This window comes from Psittacula echo, assembly GCF_963264785.1.
Source record: "Psittacula echo genome assembly, chromosome: 1".
Taxonomy (NCBI): Eukaryota; Metazoa; Chordata; class Aves; order Psittaciformes; family Psittacidae; genus Psittacula; species Psittacula echo.
In genome coordinates, this window is record NC_137735.1 from 101969940 (window position 1) to 101986241 (window position 16302).

At 39.0% G+C, this 16302-nt stretch overlaps 1 protein-coding gene across 1 annotated transcript in view; it reads left to right on the top strand.

The window, feature by feature from the left end:
• PIK3C2G (phosphatidylinositol-4-phosphate 3-kinase catalytic subunit type 2 gamma) overlaps nucleotides 1-16302 on the top strand; it is a gene marked incomplete at both ends in the record, with an annotated part of 207943 nt that overhangs the window by 174930 nt on the left and 16711 nt on the right. Inside the window, 2 exons of the mRNA XM_080619939.1 lie at nucleotides 737-812; nucleotides 8243-8337. Coding sequence (XP_080476065.1) covers nucleotides 737-812; nucleotides 8243-8337 — 171 coding nt within the window. The remainder of the gene's footprint in view (nucleotides 1-736; nucleotides 813-8242; nucleotides 8338-16302) is intronic.

Here is a 16302-nt window from a genome sequence, read left to right on the forward strand (position 1 = left end):
TCTGGGGATTTGGTTTATTGTTTTAATTCTCTACAGCTGAATGTAACTACCTGTTATATATGTTCGCTAGAGCAGCACAGGTCAGTACATAAAAAGAAAAGTTATAGTGCAGTACATAAGGTGGATTACTCTTTTAAAGAGAATGGTGAAATATGATCATCCCTTCACTCCCTGTTGGTTTCTGGTAGGAGTTAACACTCTGTGGAGCTTTTCAGTGTGAGTGTCCATTAAGCCTCCATGTGAAGGAGGCACTCACAATATCTAAGCCTCAGGGAGGCACACGTCAGGTCAGACGCTTGGGGTTGGTTCTGTGCCAAGGGCAAATTGCATGCTGACTGCACATTACACAGTGAAGATATTCCCCTGCATTTGTTTCAGATGGGCTGCTCTGAAAAAGTAGTTGCAGCTCCTAATACATATCTCAAGACACTGGAGATCAAGCAGGAATGCAAATGTGCCCGTGTGGCACACTGCTGTTTGGAAGTGTGCTGACAGAAAGGGGCCAGATAGGCACCAATGCAGCATCCCTGAGCCAGTGCTAAGGGGCATTAATGTCTTCCCAGTGCCTGAGTAGAAATCGTTCCCTGCTATCCTTGCCCATGGTCAGAGAGGAAAGGCTGCCCTTTATTGCTAATGTATACATTAGAAACCTACCAGAAATCTACTCAGAGAGGAATAATTTAAGGAACAAAGCACAACATACGATATTCCCTAAAGTATTCTTATTTTCTTTCAGAATGAGCTTGTACTTGGCTTCTTCCTGAATTGGTCCAAAAACACCTTGGCAGAAGATTCATCATCTGTGACCTTAGGTATGTGAGTTACCAATCATCTCTGTTTTCTAAGGACTTCTGAGATAATACTAAATTATTAGAACATAAATATAAATTTCTAAATTATTTGAATAATAAATACTAAACATAGTAATGCAAGGTGAGTCTAAAGTGTTTGGGTGACCTTTTTTTTTAAGATACCAAAAATAATTCCTGATTTCTCAGGGTTTCTGAAAATGTGTTCCTGATGTGACCTGTAGCTTTCCTTCACTTCGCAATATTCTTCTCAGCCTTGCTTCTTTTAGAATAAACGTACCTATATGCATAGTGAACATTTATTTACACAAACTGCACCAGGTTTCTTGTTTAACAAAACAAAATCTTCAGAGAAGAATCTGGAAGAAAGTGTCTGAGTCATGATAAGGCCCAGTGGGTGCTCAGACAAGTGAAAAAAATAAGGGATGACTTTCACAATAAGTGGACCAGGTAAATAACAGAACATTATGTTAATGCCAAGGTGTACGTTATTAATGATAGTGGTAATTCAGTTCTTACTAAATAAGATTCTGCACTGTTCCCTTACCCTATCTAAATACTTAACCCGTTTCCCTCTTCTGTCCAGCACCTAATTTAATCTAATCTTTGGCATTATAGCATTAAGAACCAAAGCATAAACCATAAAATGTAAACTGTGAATGTTTATTGTCTTCCACTGCAGTAGTTCTGGACTGAAAATGATCTTGTGTAGTCAGTTTTTAAGGAAAATAAATCTCATAAAGAAGCTTGCAGCTGCACTCTGCACTACAGCAACTCAGCTGGTTGTTATGTGCTCCAAGTGATAGGATAGTTTCCAAGATCCACACTTCAGAAAGGAGTGCAAGTATCTCTGCATACTTCGTTTGCATGTCCATTAAGTTAATTTAATCCCTCTGCAGACAGGGGCTTCATTATCTCTTTTGCTGGGACCATTTTTCTGAATCCATCAAAACAAAATAAGTCCCATTCTGGCTTCTAAGCCTTTGGAAGATTCCCCCGTGTAGAGTTTATTTGATTAGGGCATGCCATTATCATATTAAATCCATTATGACTATTGGAAATCGCTAATGGTTGCTCTAACTTTTACAAGGGAACAAGGAGGTAATGCAAAAATGTCCTAGGTGTTAGGAATATACAAGACTAAATCTTGTAATAGAAAATCCAAACCAGAGTTCAAATGTAACATGTAGTCTGCGTCTGTAGACTGCCTCTCTCTGTAGATTCTTTAACCAAAGATGCAGACGTGACAGTGAGCCAAGGCATAATGGAGTTAAAGTCCCAAGTCTTCAGAATGATTTTGACATTTCACTAATATTAAGGTGCCTAATTATTACAGAGAATCTGTGTGTAAAAATCTTATGGAAAAGCACGAACTGAATTTGTAATAAAGTTGAGAATTACAGCCTCCTAATGCCTACAGTGGTGTCCTGAGCCAATATAGTCTGATAAGTACACCTTTTGTTTTTGTTGTCAATGACATAAAAATCAGAGAAGAGGATAAAGAAATATAGGTAAGAATGTATTTAGTGGGTATTTGATGAAAGCTGTGTGGCAGGTAACCCAATCTGCTTGTTCACTCTGCAGTTAGTGGAGGTGAAGGTCTGTCGTGGTTTAAGTCCGATCAGTAATTCAGTATCATGCAGCTGTTCACTCACTCCCCCCCCCACTTCCTCCCCCTGCTCCCGGAGGGATGGGGAGGAGAATCAAAAGAATGTAACTCCCACGGGTTGAGATAAGAGCAGTCCAGTAACTAAGGTATAACACAAATCACTACTGCTACCACCAATAATAATAATGATAAGGGAAATAACAAGGGAAGAGAATAAAACTGCTCACCATCCACTGACCGATACCCAACCCGACCCAAGCCGTGGTCTAGTCCTTCTGTTTATATACTGGGCATGACATGCTGTGGTATGGAATACCTCTTTGGTTAGTTTGGGTCAAGTGTCCTGTTTCTGTTTCCTCCTGGCTTCCCCTCCTTCCTGACAGAGCATGAGACTCAGAAAGTCCGTGGTCAGACTAAACATTACTGAGCAGCAACTAAAAACATCGGTGTTATCAGTGCTGTTCCCAGGCTGAAAGTCAAAAACACAGCACTGCACCAGCTACTAAGGAGAAAAATGACTGCTACTGCTGAACCCAGGACAAGGTCACAACCTGGTTGGGGGAGATGAATGTGTCTCTGTCCTCAAGACATATGATTACAGAGGGATGGGTTTTTTTCCCTGCTCAGGAACTCTGCCTTTTAAAGTTGGACACTTCAGTTCTAAACTGAGGCAAAATGTTTTTTTAACACAGAGGAAAAAAGCAACCAAACAAACAAAAAATAAAAACCTAAACCGCTCCCTTTGGCCTAGAAAACTCATTGCTATCAATTATTGATAGAATACCAGTAGCACACAATGTCCAAATCAGGACCCAATGAGTTAGACTCTGTAAAAATAGAGAATACAAGTGATGGGCTGAGTTACTGTGGCTGAGTCTGTTTGGTCTCTCAGCCTTTATGCAAGCAAATCGTCTGACTCTCAGTGAGGATCAATATAAAATAAAATGAATGCCCAGTAGAAGCAGGTTATGAATTTTGATCAGAGAGCATCTTTTTCTTACACTGCTTAAATTTATAAAAGTTGTAGGTAATTACACTTACTAAAGTAAAATAAAAATTAAAATGTATGAATTTGTACTGTGCTCCTAGCAATGAAGAGATTAAAAATCAGTGCTAAATTTACTTTGACAAGAATACTGATTCAGTACGCCCAGTGGGGTGAATTCTGAATTATACTGAATATTATCAGCATTTCATTATACCAAGCTCACTACAGGGGAGTGAGAGCAGATATCAGGAATGATTTCACAGACAGCCTTCTATAAAGGCCCTTTAGAAAAAGGAAGAAAGAAAATGTATTGAAACCATTTTTTTATCAATCTTGTTTATTTTTCTTCTCTTGAGATTCTATCTCCTAAAAATATTAGTAATTCAGACTGTTTAGCCAAAGTTATCATGAAGTCTTTGCTCTTGGTTTTAACAGTGCACAACCCAGGTCCAGTTCTGGCATGTTTGATTAGTGCTCCAGGTATTTCAAATGGCTTCTGTCCATTTAGTGCAGTAGAGAGGCTGGCTTTGTGTCCTTTTAAAGGGAGACAGATATGGTGTGCCTCTCCATGCAGAATCGTGATCCTCATGGACTGTCCCTGAGCAGAATTGACTATTTTGTTTGTGTTACGTAGTGTTGCAGTTGCTTATTCTTGATGTAAAGCTTTTGCCACAAGTTGCATTCCTACTTCAGTGCCATTTATACTGTCTTGCTGGCCATAAACACCTCTTGCTGGGTTGCAGGATGAAACCGTTGAGATGGTTAGTTCATGTATTTACCAATGAAGTCGGGTACCTTGGAGGCTTATAAACCCAAGCTGTATCTAAAGCAGGCAGATGGTTGGCCTGGGGCATTCAACCCTGGCCCTGGAAAACCGAAAAAAGATCCAGTACCCTTTGATGCCAGACATCAAAACAGGCTGCCACTAAGAAGAAAGGAAGAAAAATCTGAGGGTACACAATAAACTGAAAATCTTAACTCCATAACGGTAGTGCTGTTATGCTTATTTAATTAGCATTTTAACATTGCTTTGCAGTCCATGTGTGAAAAACCATGTATTATTAAGTAATAGTTTTCCTATTGATTTTGTTAGTCTTCTGTGTAGCATCTTCTTCACTTTTTGCATCTTATGCATTGTGCAAAGTGTAGTGCAGATCTAATTTCAAAATGCTACTAATGAAAGCATTGCACAAAGGACAGATTATAGAGCTCATAGTTCTCCATCATGTAAGAAAAGACCACCTAGATAAAGAAAAGAACTTCATCCTTTGATGCAGGCTTTGAGCAGCCTGGTCTAGTGGAAGGTGTACCTGCCTACGGCAGGGGGGTTGGAACTAGGTCATCTTTAAGGTCCCTTTCAAACCATTATATGATTCTGTGATCCTAGACTACTCTGATGATCATTCCACAGTAGAAATTTGAACAATAGTTGTCTTAATTTTGCCATTCAGAAAGAAGAAAGGACCCACAGTTTTCTAGTGTTTATGTTCCTTGATAAAAGAGATTATAAACTGGCACAGTGTTTGAGTTTTTCTGCAGTTTTCTGGCTGACTTCCACTGCAGAGTGCTGGGACACACAGGCACAATTCATATAGAAAAATGCTATGAGTGCTCCAGGGTCCTTATTTGGCATTTGACAGCTTTTGCACTGACACCAGTGAGCAAAGAATCAATCCCTGTGAAGGAAATCTTGCTTCAGCTGAAGTCAGTAGAGCTTTGTCCTCTATCTACAACAGACTAGCATTTGGTCTTTGCCTATAATGGAGTGCAAGTAGAGCATGACAGTTCCTAAAAATGCAGGGTCTGAGCTCAAGTCCATCTGCCCAAGCTGGGAAGTAATTATTATATGTGTACTTTATTATGATTTGAAGCAAAAATCACCTAGACTTCAAAAAGGCAATAATTTAGCACTGAATGTGGAAAAACCTAAAATATAACAGTTGGGTATAGCTACCAGTAACTGTCTATTGTTATGAAATATAAGCAATAGAAGTTTCTTCCATTTATCAGGTTCTCTGCGCTGTTATTTTTTTCTTTCCCTTCCTTTTATTTTTGATTTTATTTTTTCCATTAGTACTCAATTTATTATGTAGCAAGAGCAAATATTTTTATAACAGTCATGCCCATAGTGTGTGGTTTAGACTTCATTTTACATACTCAATTAGAAATGCATTTTCCCCTCCTATGTTTTTCATTATTTTCAGCCTGGTCAGAAACTTATTTACATTTTGGGTTTTTTTCCTAAAGAAATGCCAAATTCCTTGACTGAATATGAGCACTTGCACTATAAAACTTAAATAATGCAGAAAAAGACACTGGTGTTACTGGTGGGAGAGGAAAGGCACAGTGTTCAGCTGAATTCTAATGATGTAATTCAGCCTCTGAAATCCACTGCTCTTGCTAAAGTGCTCAGGGTGACCCACTGCAATTCACAAAATTAACAGAGCCCCACACGTTTTGTGCCCATATGTTAAAACACGACTTCCCTTGTGTTACGCTGTGTTTAATGACCTAGGATCCTACATTTTCTGTTGCAAATTAAAGCAAAAAAGAACTCACAACTTTTTTAAAAAGAAGAAAACCCACATATGGTAAAATGTCTTTGCATGATGGCAGGAAGAACCAATTTTTGTGGGCTTTTTGTTACCCAGCATTGTTTTGTTCATGGAGTTTTCATTCCCTATCTCTCCCTTCCTTTGTGTACAACAATAAATGAACTAAGATATAGTCTGGCTAAGTGATTTTTCGAAGTTCCTAGAGGAGAATAACAAATGAAGAACTGCACCTCGGTCTGCTAAGTCCCAGCTTAGTGATTTCTTTGTAAGATTTCAATTCTTTAGGAGTCTGTTTCAGGCCCTTTTCTAATTAGGATGTGATTAAAAATGTATTTTTGTAGTCCCTAAAGGGAAGAAATTGAAGATGGATTTGTATTCTAAAATTCCAGATCAAACATCAGAAACTCAGAAGTGTTGATATCCAGGCTACCTGGAAAAATTATATTATGGCAGTTGTATGTACACACTGCGTTATTTTTAATTCATTTTAGTTCCTTTCCTTAGGATAAATGGCAATTGCACTAGCTCTCTGGCTGTCAGTAGTGCATGATACCACTGTAATTCTATCAGCTTAGAAGTTATTTTAGCCTTTGTTCACTCCAGAGGTTAGATATTTGGTTACTTCATAAAAATACAGCCAACATGGCTTATTTATTATAACTTCTCCTCTGCTGAACAGCAGAGTAAAGGCTGAGGAGAGGGAGTGCGATTTTTTGCTCTTACAACCCTGGCTGTAAAAGCTTTGATGTACCTGTGGAAAAGAGAGCAAGAGCATGACAGAGAGTGCACAGGTGTCTGCTAAGGCTGAAAGGAGGACATGGGAATCCTGCCTGCTATTGAGGACAAACAGTAGTGGTACTCTCTAAAAAGCCTTTTCTTGCTAGTGCATAACCCTTGCTTGTGATGGTAGCTCTTTCATTATCATCCTTTCTCATTCATTCCTCTTCTTAAAAGATATGTTTCTATTTAAAGAATTAATAATGACTATATTGCTCTGTCTCATGTCATTACCTCACCCTGCAGAGGGTTTAAGGCTGGTGTGGCAGTGGCAGATCCCAGTGTGCATGCAGAGGAGCAGGACTTTTCTGTCTGAGGGCTCAAGGTTAGCTACTTCTTTAACAGGGAGGCAGGCAGAACAGAGCCCAGCTCATGAGAGGTCACTATTGTGTTGTAAGGTTAGCAAGATGGAGTTCTTATTTCTCTCAGTATGGTGAATATATAATAACAGTTGTAACACAGCTTTGGTCTAATTGAATGAAGCTCTGTTTGCATAAGTAAAACCAGTATAGTTCACACAGCAGTGTATGGACTGTTTTTGATGATGACCACATGTGCAGAACCCTAGGTCTCAAACCAAGTGGTACAAAACGGCTTATGTCCACCCTCCTCCTTGCCAAACACTGTAAAGTAAGAAGGTCAGATAGATATTGAGGAGAGGTTGTTGTGTTCTGCAGTACCTGGCATACTGTGGTGAAAGCCGTCTGTATTTCCACTGCTATCTCTGTGGGGCAGGTAATTCACATTACTTACCAAACTTCAAGGACACACCTTTTTGGCAGTGAAGACAGCTGGCTCAGTGCCTTCAGCAGAAAGAAGGAACAGGATATGCTTAGTCATTTCTTCCACATTATGGGACTGATCTTTCTGGCTTGGAAACTGAAAAATGTTGGGGTTTTTTCAGTGGGAACATAATCAAACTCTGTAAATGCATCTGAGTAGAAAAATCTATAAAAGCAACGGGTTGCATGAAAAGCAGCCTGGAACAGGAAAAATACAGAATGAAGAAGGGAGAATTTGTATATGACAGATATAAATGTTGTTTCTATAAGAGTTGTTTTGGAATTGGTCTGGAAGCCTGCTTTTTTTCTTTTTTCTTTTTTTTTTTCTTTTTTTTTTTTTTTTTCTGTTGAAGAATAAAAGAAAAAAGCCGATGTTTTTAACCAGACAGAAGACTTGCAACAATACTGCCTCGTGTAATGAATGATTGCCTACCCTCCCCCTCCAATTATTTGTTACTCAAGCATAAATTTCCCACTGAAATTCAGATTGATGGCAGTTAGAGAACAAAAAAAAAATCTCACTGTCAATGTATAAAAATTGAGCACTGCCTGTCAGACCACTTTCGTCCACCACACTCTTTATCCATGTTTTCTAATTTCAGTCCTGCTTTAAGCACACAGTAGGTTCTTTTTATATATTAGCTCCTGTGTAGTGCAATATTTTACAGATGTGCTTCTGCTAAGCTATTAACTCTAAAATCGAACTATTTGGCCTTTTTTAGGTCCTCAGTCAACTGGTCATAAGCCTGGAGTGCAATTAGTCATATCCTATGAGAGCACCCGTCTGACAATAATGTTGAAACACATGAGGAATATTGTGAGTATTTTTATCCCAGTCTGTAACTTATAATAAGTCCTTGCATTTGCAGAGTACTGTGAAAACATTAATCCTCAAACACCCTTTGTGGGATAAATTAATATTAACTCAAAATAATGACAGTGCTGTTCTGTCATCATTTAACACTTGTTTTCTTCCTTTGAGATCGCTCAGTACAGGGACGGCACAGATACAGAAACTGGGTTTCCTGAATGGTTGGTAATGGCCTTTTCCAGGCCACACAGAAAACCGTTTTGTATCACTATGTTGGCCCTTTCAGCTGATGCATTTTGATACCAGACAGAAAAAAGGCATCATGCAGTGGCATGACTTTTTGTAGGCTATCAGTCTGGCATTATTGATTGCATATCCATACATTTCTCTCAAGTCCAGCATGACATCAATGAACAGGGAAGAGCTCAGCAGAGCGGTGTACTTTAAGAAGCAATGTAATTTGGTGGGGTGATGCTCAGCTTTGTAAGATGCTCTCTGTCACCAGGCTAAGTGGTAAATGCTGTGTGTTCCTGGAGCCAGACTATGAGAGGGGGAAGCTGGCAGCCGTCCTGCAGCACAAGACAGGTGAAACTGGCTCATGAGGATGTCTTGAGAGATCCAGCTGGTGCCCTGTGTGAGCTCTCAGCTGAAGCAGCATGTCTGCTGTTTCATAATGAGTTTGGCCGCCTAGATGTGTTCTTGAATTCCCAATGGCTCAGGTCTCAAGTAATGGCTGTGGCAAAAAGATCCTTTACTACCTTTGTCTAGCTAGGAGCTAAAAGCATTTATTAACTGTTGCGGGTTCTCATTGCATAGACTGATGCCACCTCCATCCCAAACTGGATTACAATTGCTTTCCCTAAATGGGGCCAAACTGAAGAGCTTATGTGAGCACCAGCCAGTAATGAAATGAGGCTGAATGTTTAATTAGTTGTATGAGACACATGAGGCTTACACAGCTCCAGCTGTTCTCTATTGGCCGCTTCAGCTTCTGATTTGCAATTCAAGCATGTTCATTTTGGTCTATAACATCCAATACATCTCTGTCCTGAGAGGCTTGTCTTTTATTTCATGTGTGCCACCTTGACAGGTAAGATCAGCCTCCACTGACAGGTCCAATTTATACAAACTTTACCTTCTGGATATGGTATAAGACCCTGCTTTTTTTTTTTCTGTTGTGCTTTTTACAGGTAAGTGACTTTGATAAACTTCTGGTAAAGTTCTAGTTGGTGGGAGGGGTATATTTAAATGATTGCCACGCTGATGATGTCACTGCAAGTCCAGGCAGGTGCTGTAGAGATGCATACAAACAGAGATACAGATGTCAGAAATAGTCTTTCTCCTTCTTTCCATCATTTAAAGCCTATAGGTTCCTAACTGGGTTCTTTAACTTAGAAAGTTCCATCCATTTAATTAAATGAAAATAAATTACAGCATAGATAGCTGGGTTGAGCAAACATAAAATCCAGGGAATCATTATGGAAAGGGAGAATACAACCTTAAGTTATGGTGTCACTCTTGAAAGTAGGTGACTTAAATCCTACTTGCAGAGAAGTGGTAAGGTCCAATTCAGTAAGACAAACAATGATTCATGACTCAAAAATAAGGTCATTGTTTTAGAACCCTGACTTAGGCAATCACGTTTTTAAATCCTGGGCTTCCAATTCCTTTTTCCATCTGGCTATCCATCTATCGTCATCTGATCTGAAATATGAAATAGTAGTGCTTTGGGGTACTGCGATACTCGACTGCCTTCAGACTAGTAACCTATAACATAAGGTTTTTTATCCCATTAGTAATCTTCTCAGCTTTCCAGTCATATAGAGCAATCTCTATGGTGTGCTTTTTCCTTTCCTTTTCCTTTTTGCTTTCCCTTTTCCCTTTCCTTCCCTTCCATTCCCTTTTGTTTTTCCCTTTCCTTTCCTTCCCTTTCCCCTTTTCCTCTTTCCCCTTTCCCTTTCCTTTTTTCCTGTTTTTGGTTGAGCTGAACAGGGCCTTTATAAATATGCCAAGATCATATCTTATTCAAGACATGTTAAAGCTATTTCAGGTATAGTCATTCTTTTGCAAAGTCTCACTGATTACATTTTAGTGGTTCATCTGCACAGAGATTACTTTGCTATCTTGTTTTATTTCATAATTTATAGTAAATAATTTTTGTGCTGCTCTTCCTCATTTAATTTATCTCTTTTAGAGATTTTATGATATGTTCAGATGTGAAAATGGTTGTAGTGGGCCAAATTAATCCCAAATGTAGCTTCACAGAACTGACAAGAATTGTGATAGAGACTTTCAATTCATGCAAATAAATTTTATTTAGTGTTTGTATATTTACTTCTAAGCGGTTTAATAGGAGATCTACATCCTGCTGTGCAAAGCCTATATTAATGATCATTGCCATTGTCAGGTGTCACATAGGTTTTTTAAAGGAGGAAATCAGAAGAGTATAATGCTATTACTTTGCAGGACCTTTTCATAAAGGTAACCCCATCCATGTGGGATGTCAGAGACAAAAAATGCTATAGCAGTTGAGAGAATATTAGTCTGGTGCAGACAAGTCAGAGGCCTGTCTGATGTGGGTGCATGCATGGACTCCACAGTGCAAGCACTTTTGATCTAATGCATCCACATGAGCCAGTTTTCTTGCAGATCAACAGGTCATTCATACCTAGATCTGCTTCAGAATATCCTCTCCCTTGCCACTGCAACCTTCCAGTCAGGTGTTACAAAAGCCAGTCCTGCTTGAAGAAAACTCTATCAAAAATTCTTCAAAGACCAACAGTAGAGAAGAACAGCCTTATAGATTTTGTGACTGGAAAGGACCATTAATCTAATCTAACCTCCTGTAAAGCACAAGCTATATTTTTTCACTGAGAAAATCCTTGCATCTAGACCAGTCATACAGCCAAACAAACTGTTTGAGCAGAGAGGTGTTAAGACTGCTTGTGAATGTTTGTCTACAGTTTAAGATTGGGTACACAATGAAGACGGGTTCTGTTAATAGACATTTATAAGATACTAGCGATGTTTCAGTCTCAAGATTTTCCTCAGCAATTCATAGTTTTATTTGAATCTTGTGATTCTGCAAGTCAGGTGACTCACATCAGACTGCTTCCACTTACGATTTAAATGGCATCACCAAGATTGCTAAGGAAAAAAAACCCTTTAAATCCAATTTTTGAACATACAAAAGCCACGGTGCTAATAAAATGCAATTTTCCAAACATATATAATTTAAAATCAGCTTCTTGGGGCATTATTTGCTCCAGTCAAATGCAGACAATGCAACACTGGGCACTTCATGCATAGGCGGTACAGGCAATATTGCCTTGATAAAGTGAAGCTGGGCTAGAAGAAAACCTTTGTGTAGGGATGAAAACCATAGGGGTTATATGGTGAGACCAGGAGAGTTCGCCTCTGAGGTCACAGAGGATGTGGCAGCTGGAAAGGATGAGACACAGTAGGCTTCTACAAACACACTATCACAGTACCAGGCAAAGTGCACTAAGTGGTTTTAGGAGGAAGATATAGGAGAACCAGGGGAGGTTTGTTTTGGCATGTGAAAGGACTTGTTAGCTAAGAACTAAACCAGTCTGTTTGTGGCAGCACAATACCCAGAAAGGCAGGAGCAGGAACATAGGGGGATTGCTAGGAAGAAAGCCTGAGAGTCTACCTTAAAAATGTAGGCTCCTAGATCTGTGTAAATCTGTGGAGGTGGATTTATAAAAATTGAAAGACACATAGGTTTTGAACTCAGTCCTCAAGACCAGTTCCGTTCATCTGTATTAACCAACACAGAGAATGGGGGATATCAAGACCATGCCAAATCATACACAGGGCAGACTATGTACTAGCTTAGTACTGCACAGCCAGAAGCAGCCAAGCTATCTACTGCTTCACTGCTGGGCTTGCTCATCTTCTCAAGAAGACACCAGAAGAAAAAGAAATAGCCATTTCTGAAGTTCAGAAAAGGTTGGCTAATATATTTCTTTTTCTGCTTCACAGAGCCAGAAGGGAACAGTGGTTCAGTACTGGCTCAGGAGGAAGTCTCCTTTGTCTGCTGACTTCATTGCCATGACTTTAGGCATGCCCTGTTTTTCTAGATAAGCAGCTAAACTTCCAATACTCGCTGCTAAGCATCTTTGCCCATTACTTCTTGTGGACGGAATAACTCCTCAGGGTAGTGGGGAGGAAAAACAAAGCCAACTTATCCTGAACCTCGTGCCAATAAATGTAAAATGTTACTAGAATTCAGGAAAGCGTGTGTGGGTGATGAATTCACAACCAATTTTATAGGGGGAAAATTTGCTGCAAGAAAAATAGACTCCTACAGTACTTTCCAAAACTACTTCCAGCTTTGCTTTTAGAAAAGCTCTGAAGCTGTCGTGTTGCACTCTTGGTGATTAATGATTTTGGGTTAGCTGATGTGTGGGTGACAGATTAGCAATCAGCTTTGGGCTTACATAGACATCCAGCCTCTTTCCATTTCGTGTCCTACACCATCTGAGTACAAACGGCTTCCAAAAATGTTGTGAGACATGATGGCTTAAATGCGTTGGGAAGAAAGGTGAGAGCCAAGCTTTCCCTAAACCAGGGAGATGAAATCTGTTTCTAAGCCTGCAGGTGCAGGGCTGTAGGGAAGTTCCCATGCACAGTACAGGTTGATGCTCCACTGCTTTTACTGGGTTTTGTCTCTAGCTTGAGGTCAGTAAGGGATGGGAATTTTTGTTCAGTCTCAGTTGGTTCCCATTATTCCTTTCATTGGCCCACTAACTTTTGTGCTTTATGGATATCATTATATAGATTAAAATGGAAAATATATTACCTGCCAGCAATGCAGTGCCTGCCAATTAAATAAAAGCTACATTATCCTTTCAGAATATTATGAGTGTATCCTGCTTTACTGTGGCCCATGGATCACCCAACAAGTATTGGGAGGAAGTTGCATAGGTAAGCCAAGCCTGGTCAGTCATCTAGGGTTGGAAAACAAGCGGAAAAATTCTCTCTGAGCTGAACAAAAGTTATTCAGAAAGTATTGATGACAGAATGAAATCAGCAGCTTGGCTGATGGAGGGAGGTAACACATTCAGATGGAGTTCTCTGTAGACTGGTGGAGAAAAACAGAGTGAAACACCACGGAAAGAAAGCTCTTGTGCTAACTCTAGTTTATCATAGACTCTGGATTTAATTTTATATTCATAGAAAATGCTTTTGCATTAAAATTTAATGGAAATTAGCTTAGATAGACTATGTCCTCTTTTGGACTGAAATATAGCTGAACACCTGTAAACAAAGTGTGCTACTACTCAGCAGTAGTTTAAATTAGAAAGGGATGAGGTCTGTTTCTCGTGGCAGAGGGATTACTGTTGGATTCCAATATATTTGTTATGAAAGGTGTTTGACAAATTTCTGTTGTACAGAAAGTTGTGTTATTATTTCTTGTTAAATAATATTTCTTGTTAAACCCTTTAATCTGTCACAGTCATAATACTGCCTCAGCCCTAAATTCTAGCTGCTAATTTTTAAATAAGTAATTCCCTGCATAGCTGATAGATGTGGAATAAGGGGGAAAAAACAAAACCCAAGAGTGAGCTCTGTTTAATAATGTGAGTGATCTGGTAGGTGAAGGTGAACATAAATTAAATGTGCCACTGGTTGCAAATGAAGAAAACATTAAAAATAGGGTAGACAGAGCAAGATCAAGAGAATAAAAGTAACTTCCAAAAGCCTTCAACCAGCTTCGATAAATGAGAAGTATTTCCTCAGGGAAGTATAGATCTATATCTCACGGTAATGTGAAGATAAAACAAGCAAATGGTGAGACATGAGGTTGCTATGAGAGATGCCAATGAGATGGCAGGCCAGATCCTGGTTTCATGGTGCAGAAAGAAAGTAGTTAATCTTTATAAGGCTTTGATAGTAAAATATTTCTCTCGGGACTTTTTTATTTTAAACTAGAATACAAATTCAAAGAACAGTTCTTAGTAGGGTGACTTGGGAGTGATTGATTCTTCAGGAGTGATTTATTGTTACTAAACTTAGTTAAGAACAGACTAACAAGAACACAAGTCAATTGTGCAGATATTTAAGGGAAAAGACAGCAAGGTTCAAGAGGAATTATTTAGGACATCAAGCAATGGGGTCAGTAGAAATCATGGCAGGTAATCAAGGAACAGAAATTGCATGCACTGTATAATGAAATTCTTTCTTACAGAAGGAAATGGCAAGCTGTAGGATAATCTAAAGGAAAGCGGAGAGAATCTCTGTACAGTTTGAGAAATCTAAAACAGTCTGGACCTGACATATATATACTTCCTTAAATAATTAAGAAGCTGAAAAAGAGAATAAGGTGAAGACACTGATAACAGTGTCACGATTTCTTTACATGTTTTTATATTCCCGTATTATCTGTGCCTAGGCAAGAAGAGGAAAGTGTATGTATGTGACAGAAAGATAGAAACAGAACAACAGCATTTGCTTATGTTTCTTTTCTCAAAGGCTAATTTTTTTCTCATGCCCTCTAGCAGGCAATGGTGTTAATCTGGAGTGATTTCAAAGGAAAAGCGAAATGGGGATTTGTCTGAAGTATTTGTTCTCCCCTGTGCTTTGTTGAAGAGACAAGAAATTCTGGGATCTATGTTTCTTAAGGCCCAAACCAGATCAGTCTTATCTCAGCCAGTGTCATAGAATCTGCGATAAAATATTTATCTGAAAATTAAGTGTTCCAAACAGAACAATAAAGCAGGGTTGAGAGCAATGGAATTCACCTTTTACAAGCTTGGTGGCAATTCTGGAATAAAAGTTTCAGAGACTTGTTCATGAAATCTGCTCTCTGCATTCTATGCTCTGCACCAGCATTACTTATCTGTAAAATAATATAATTTTCAAGCATGACTGAACCTTGATTTCTTTCATCTATGCAAAAAAGGAGAGTTTAAATGACTTAAAGATAATACAGCGTGTGGTTCAGGAATCCAGAACACATCCTGTCACCTTCTCTTTTGGAAAAAGTCTTTAATGTGGTTCTTGTTCAGATCTTTTACTGGGAATTGTACATATAATACATTCATACTTCTGGTTATACATTCTCCTACTTTTACATTATTTTTGCAGCCCTCGTAACTTTTGTACCCACATGGTGCAATGTGGAGCACCCAGTAGTCTAGTCTTGGTGAAATATCAGAGGGGTAACAGAGCTCATGAACTGGACTTAAGCTTTAAATGAGCTGGGTAGAGACACAAGCCATTCTAAGATATCTTTGTTGTTAAATCAGGAACAGTAGTAAATGCACACAAAGCTGTGTCATTACTTGATGGAGCTAAACTCTAGCCTTCCTTGTCTGCCACTGCCAATGGTCAGTAAAAGGCAAGAGGCTGTTTTACCTGGCAGTTATAGTCATGTGGTTGTACAGACTGCTCCATTTCATTTGGGACTGTGTCTGTCTTAATATACAACTCTTTCTGGATCATCAAGACAATAAATCATTCTCTTGAACTGGGCATCAGAGCTACATCTCATTTCCTTTCTTCACCTTTCTGAAAGCGTTCAATTCTGGTTTCAGAGCCCTATAGAAATAAAGGCATAGCAGAGAAACCATTATGACCTTTTGGGTGTCACAGGCCAGGTTTCACTTTATTTCCTTCATTTAAGCAGAGTTAGATGGCCTTTTCTCTGAAGTGACTGAAGCAGATCAGAAGCATTTTGCATAGTTCTTAAGAAGCTCTGAATCTTTTGGGATCCAGCATGCTTCCTCGATTGTCTTTGTCTTTATAGGAAAAAAAAAACCAGTTTTTGTTAAATATTTAACGTGTTCTTTTCAAAAATCTCACAGTCTATGTGCCTTGGCCTAATGGGTGTGGGATTCAGTTTGAAACTAAGATAAATACATATAAGATGTGATGGAATTCAGTTGCCTGATCATGGCTATTTCAAATACCATGAAGTATCTTGCTTGACTTCTGATGACCACT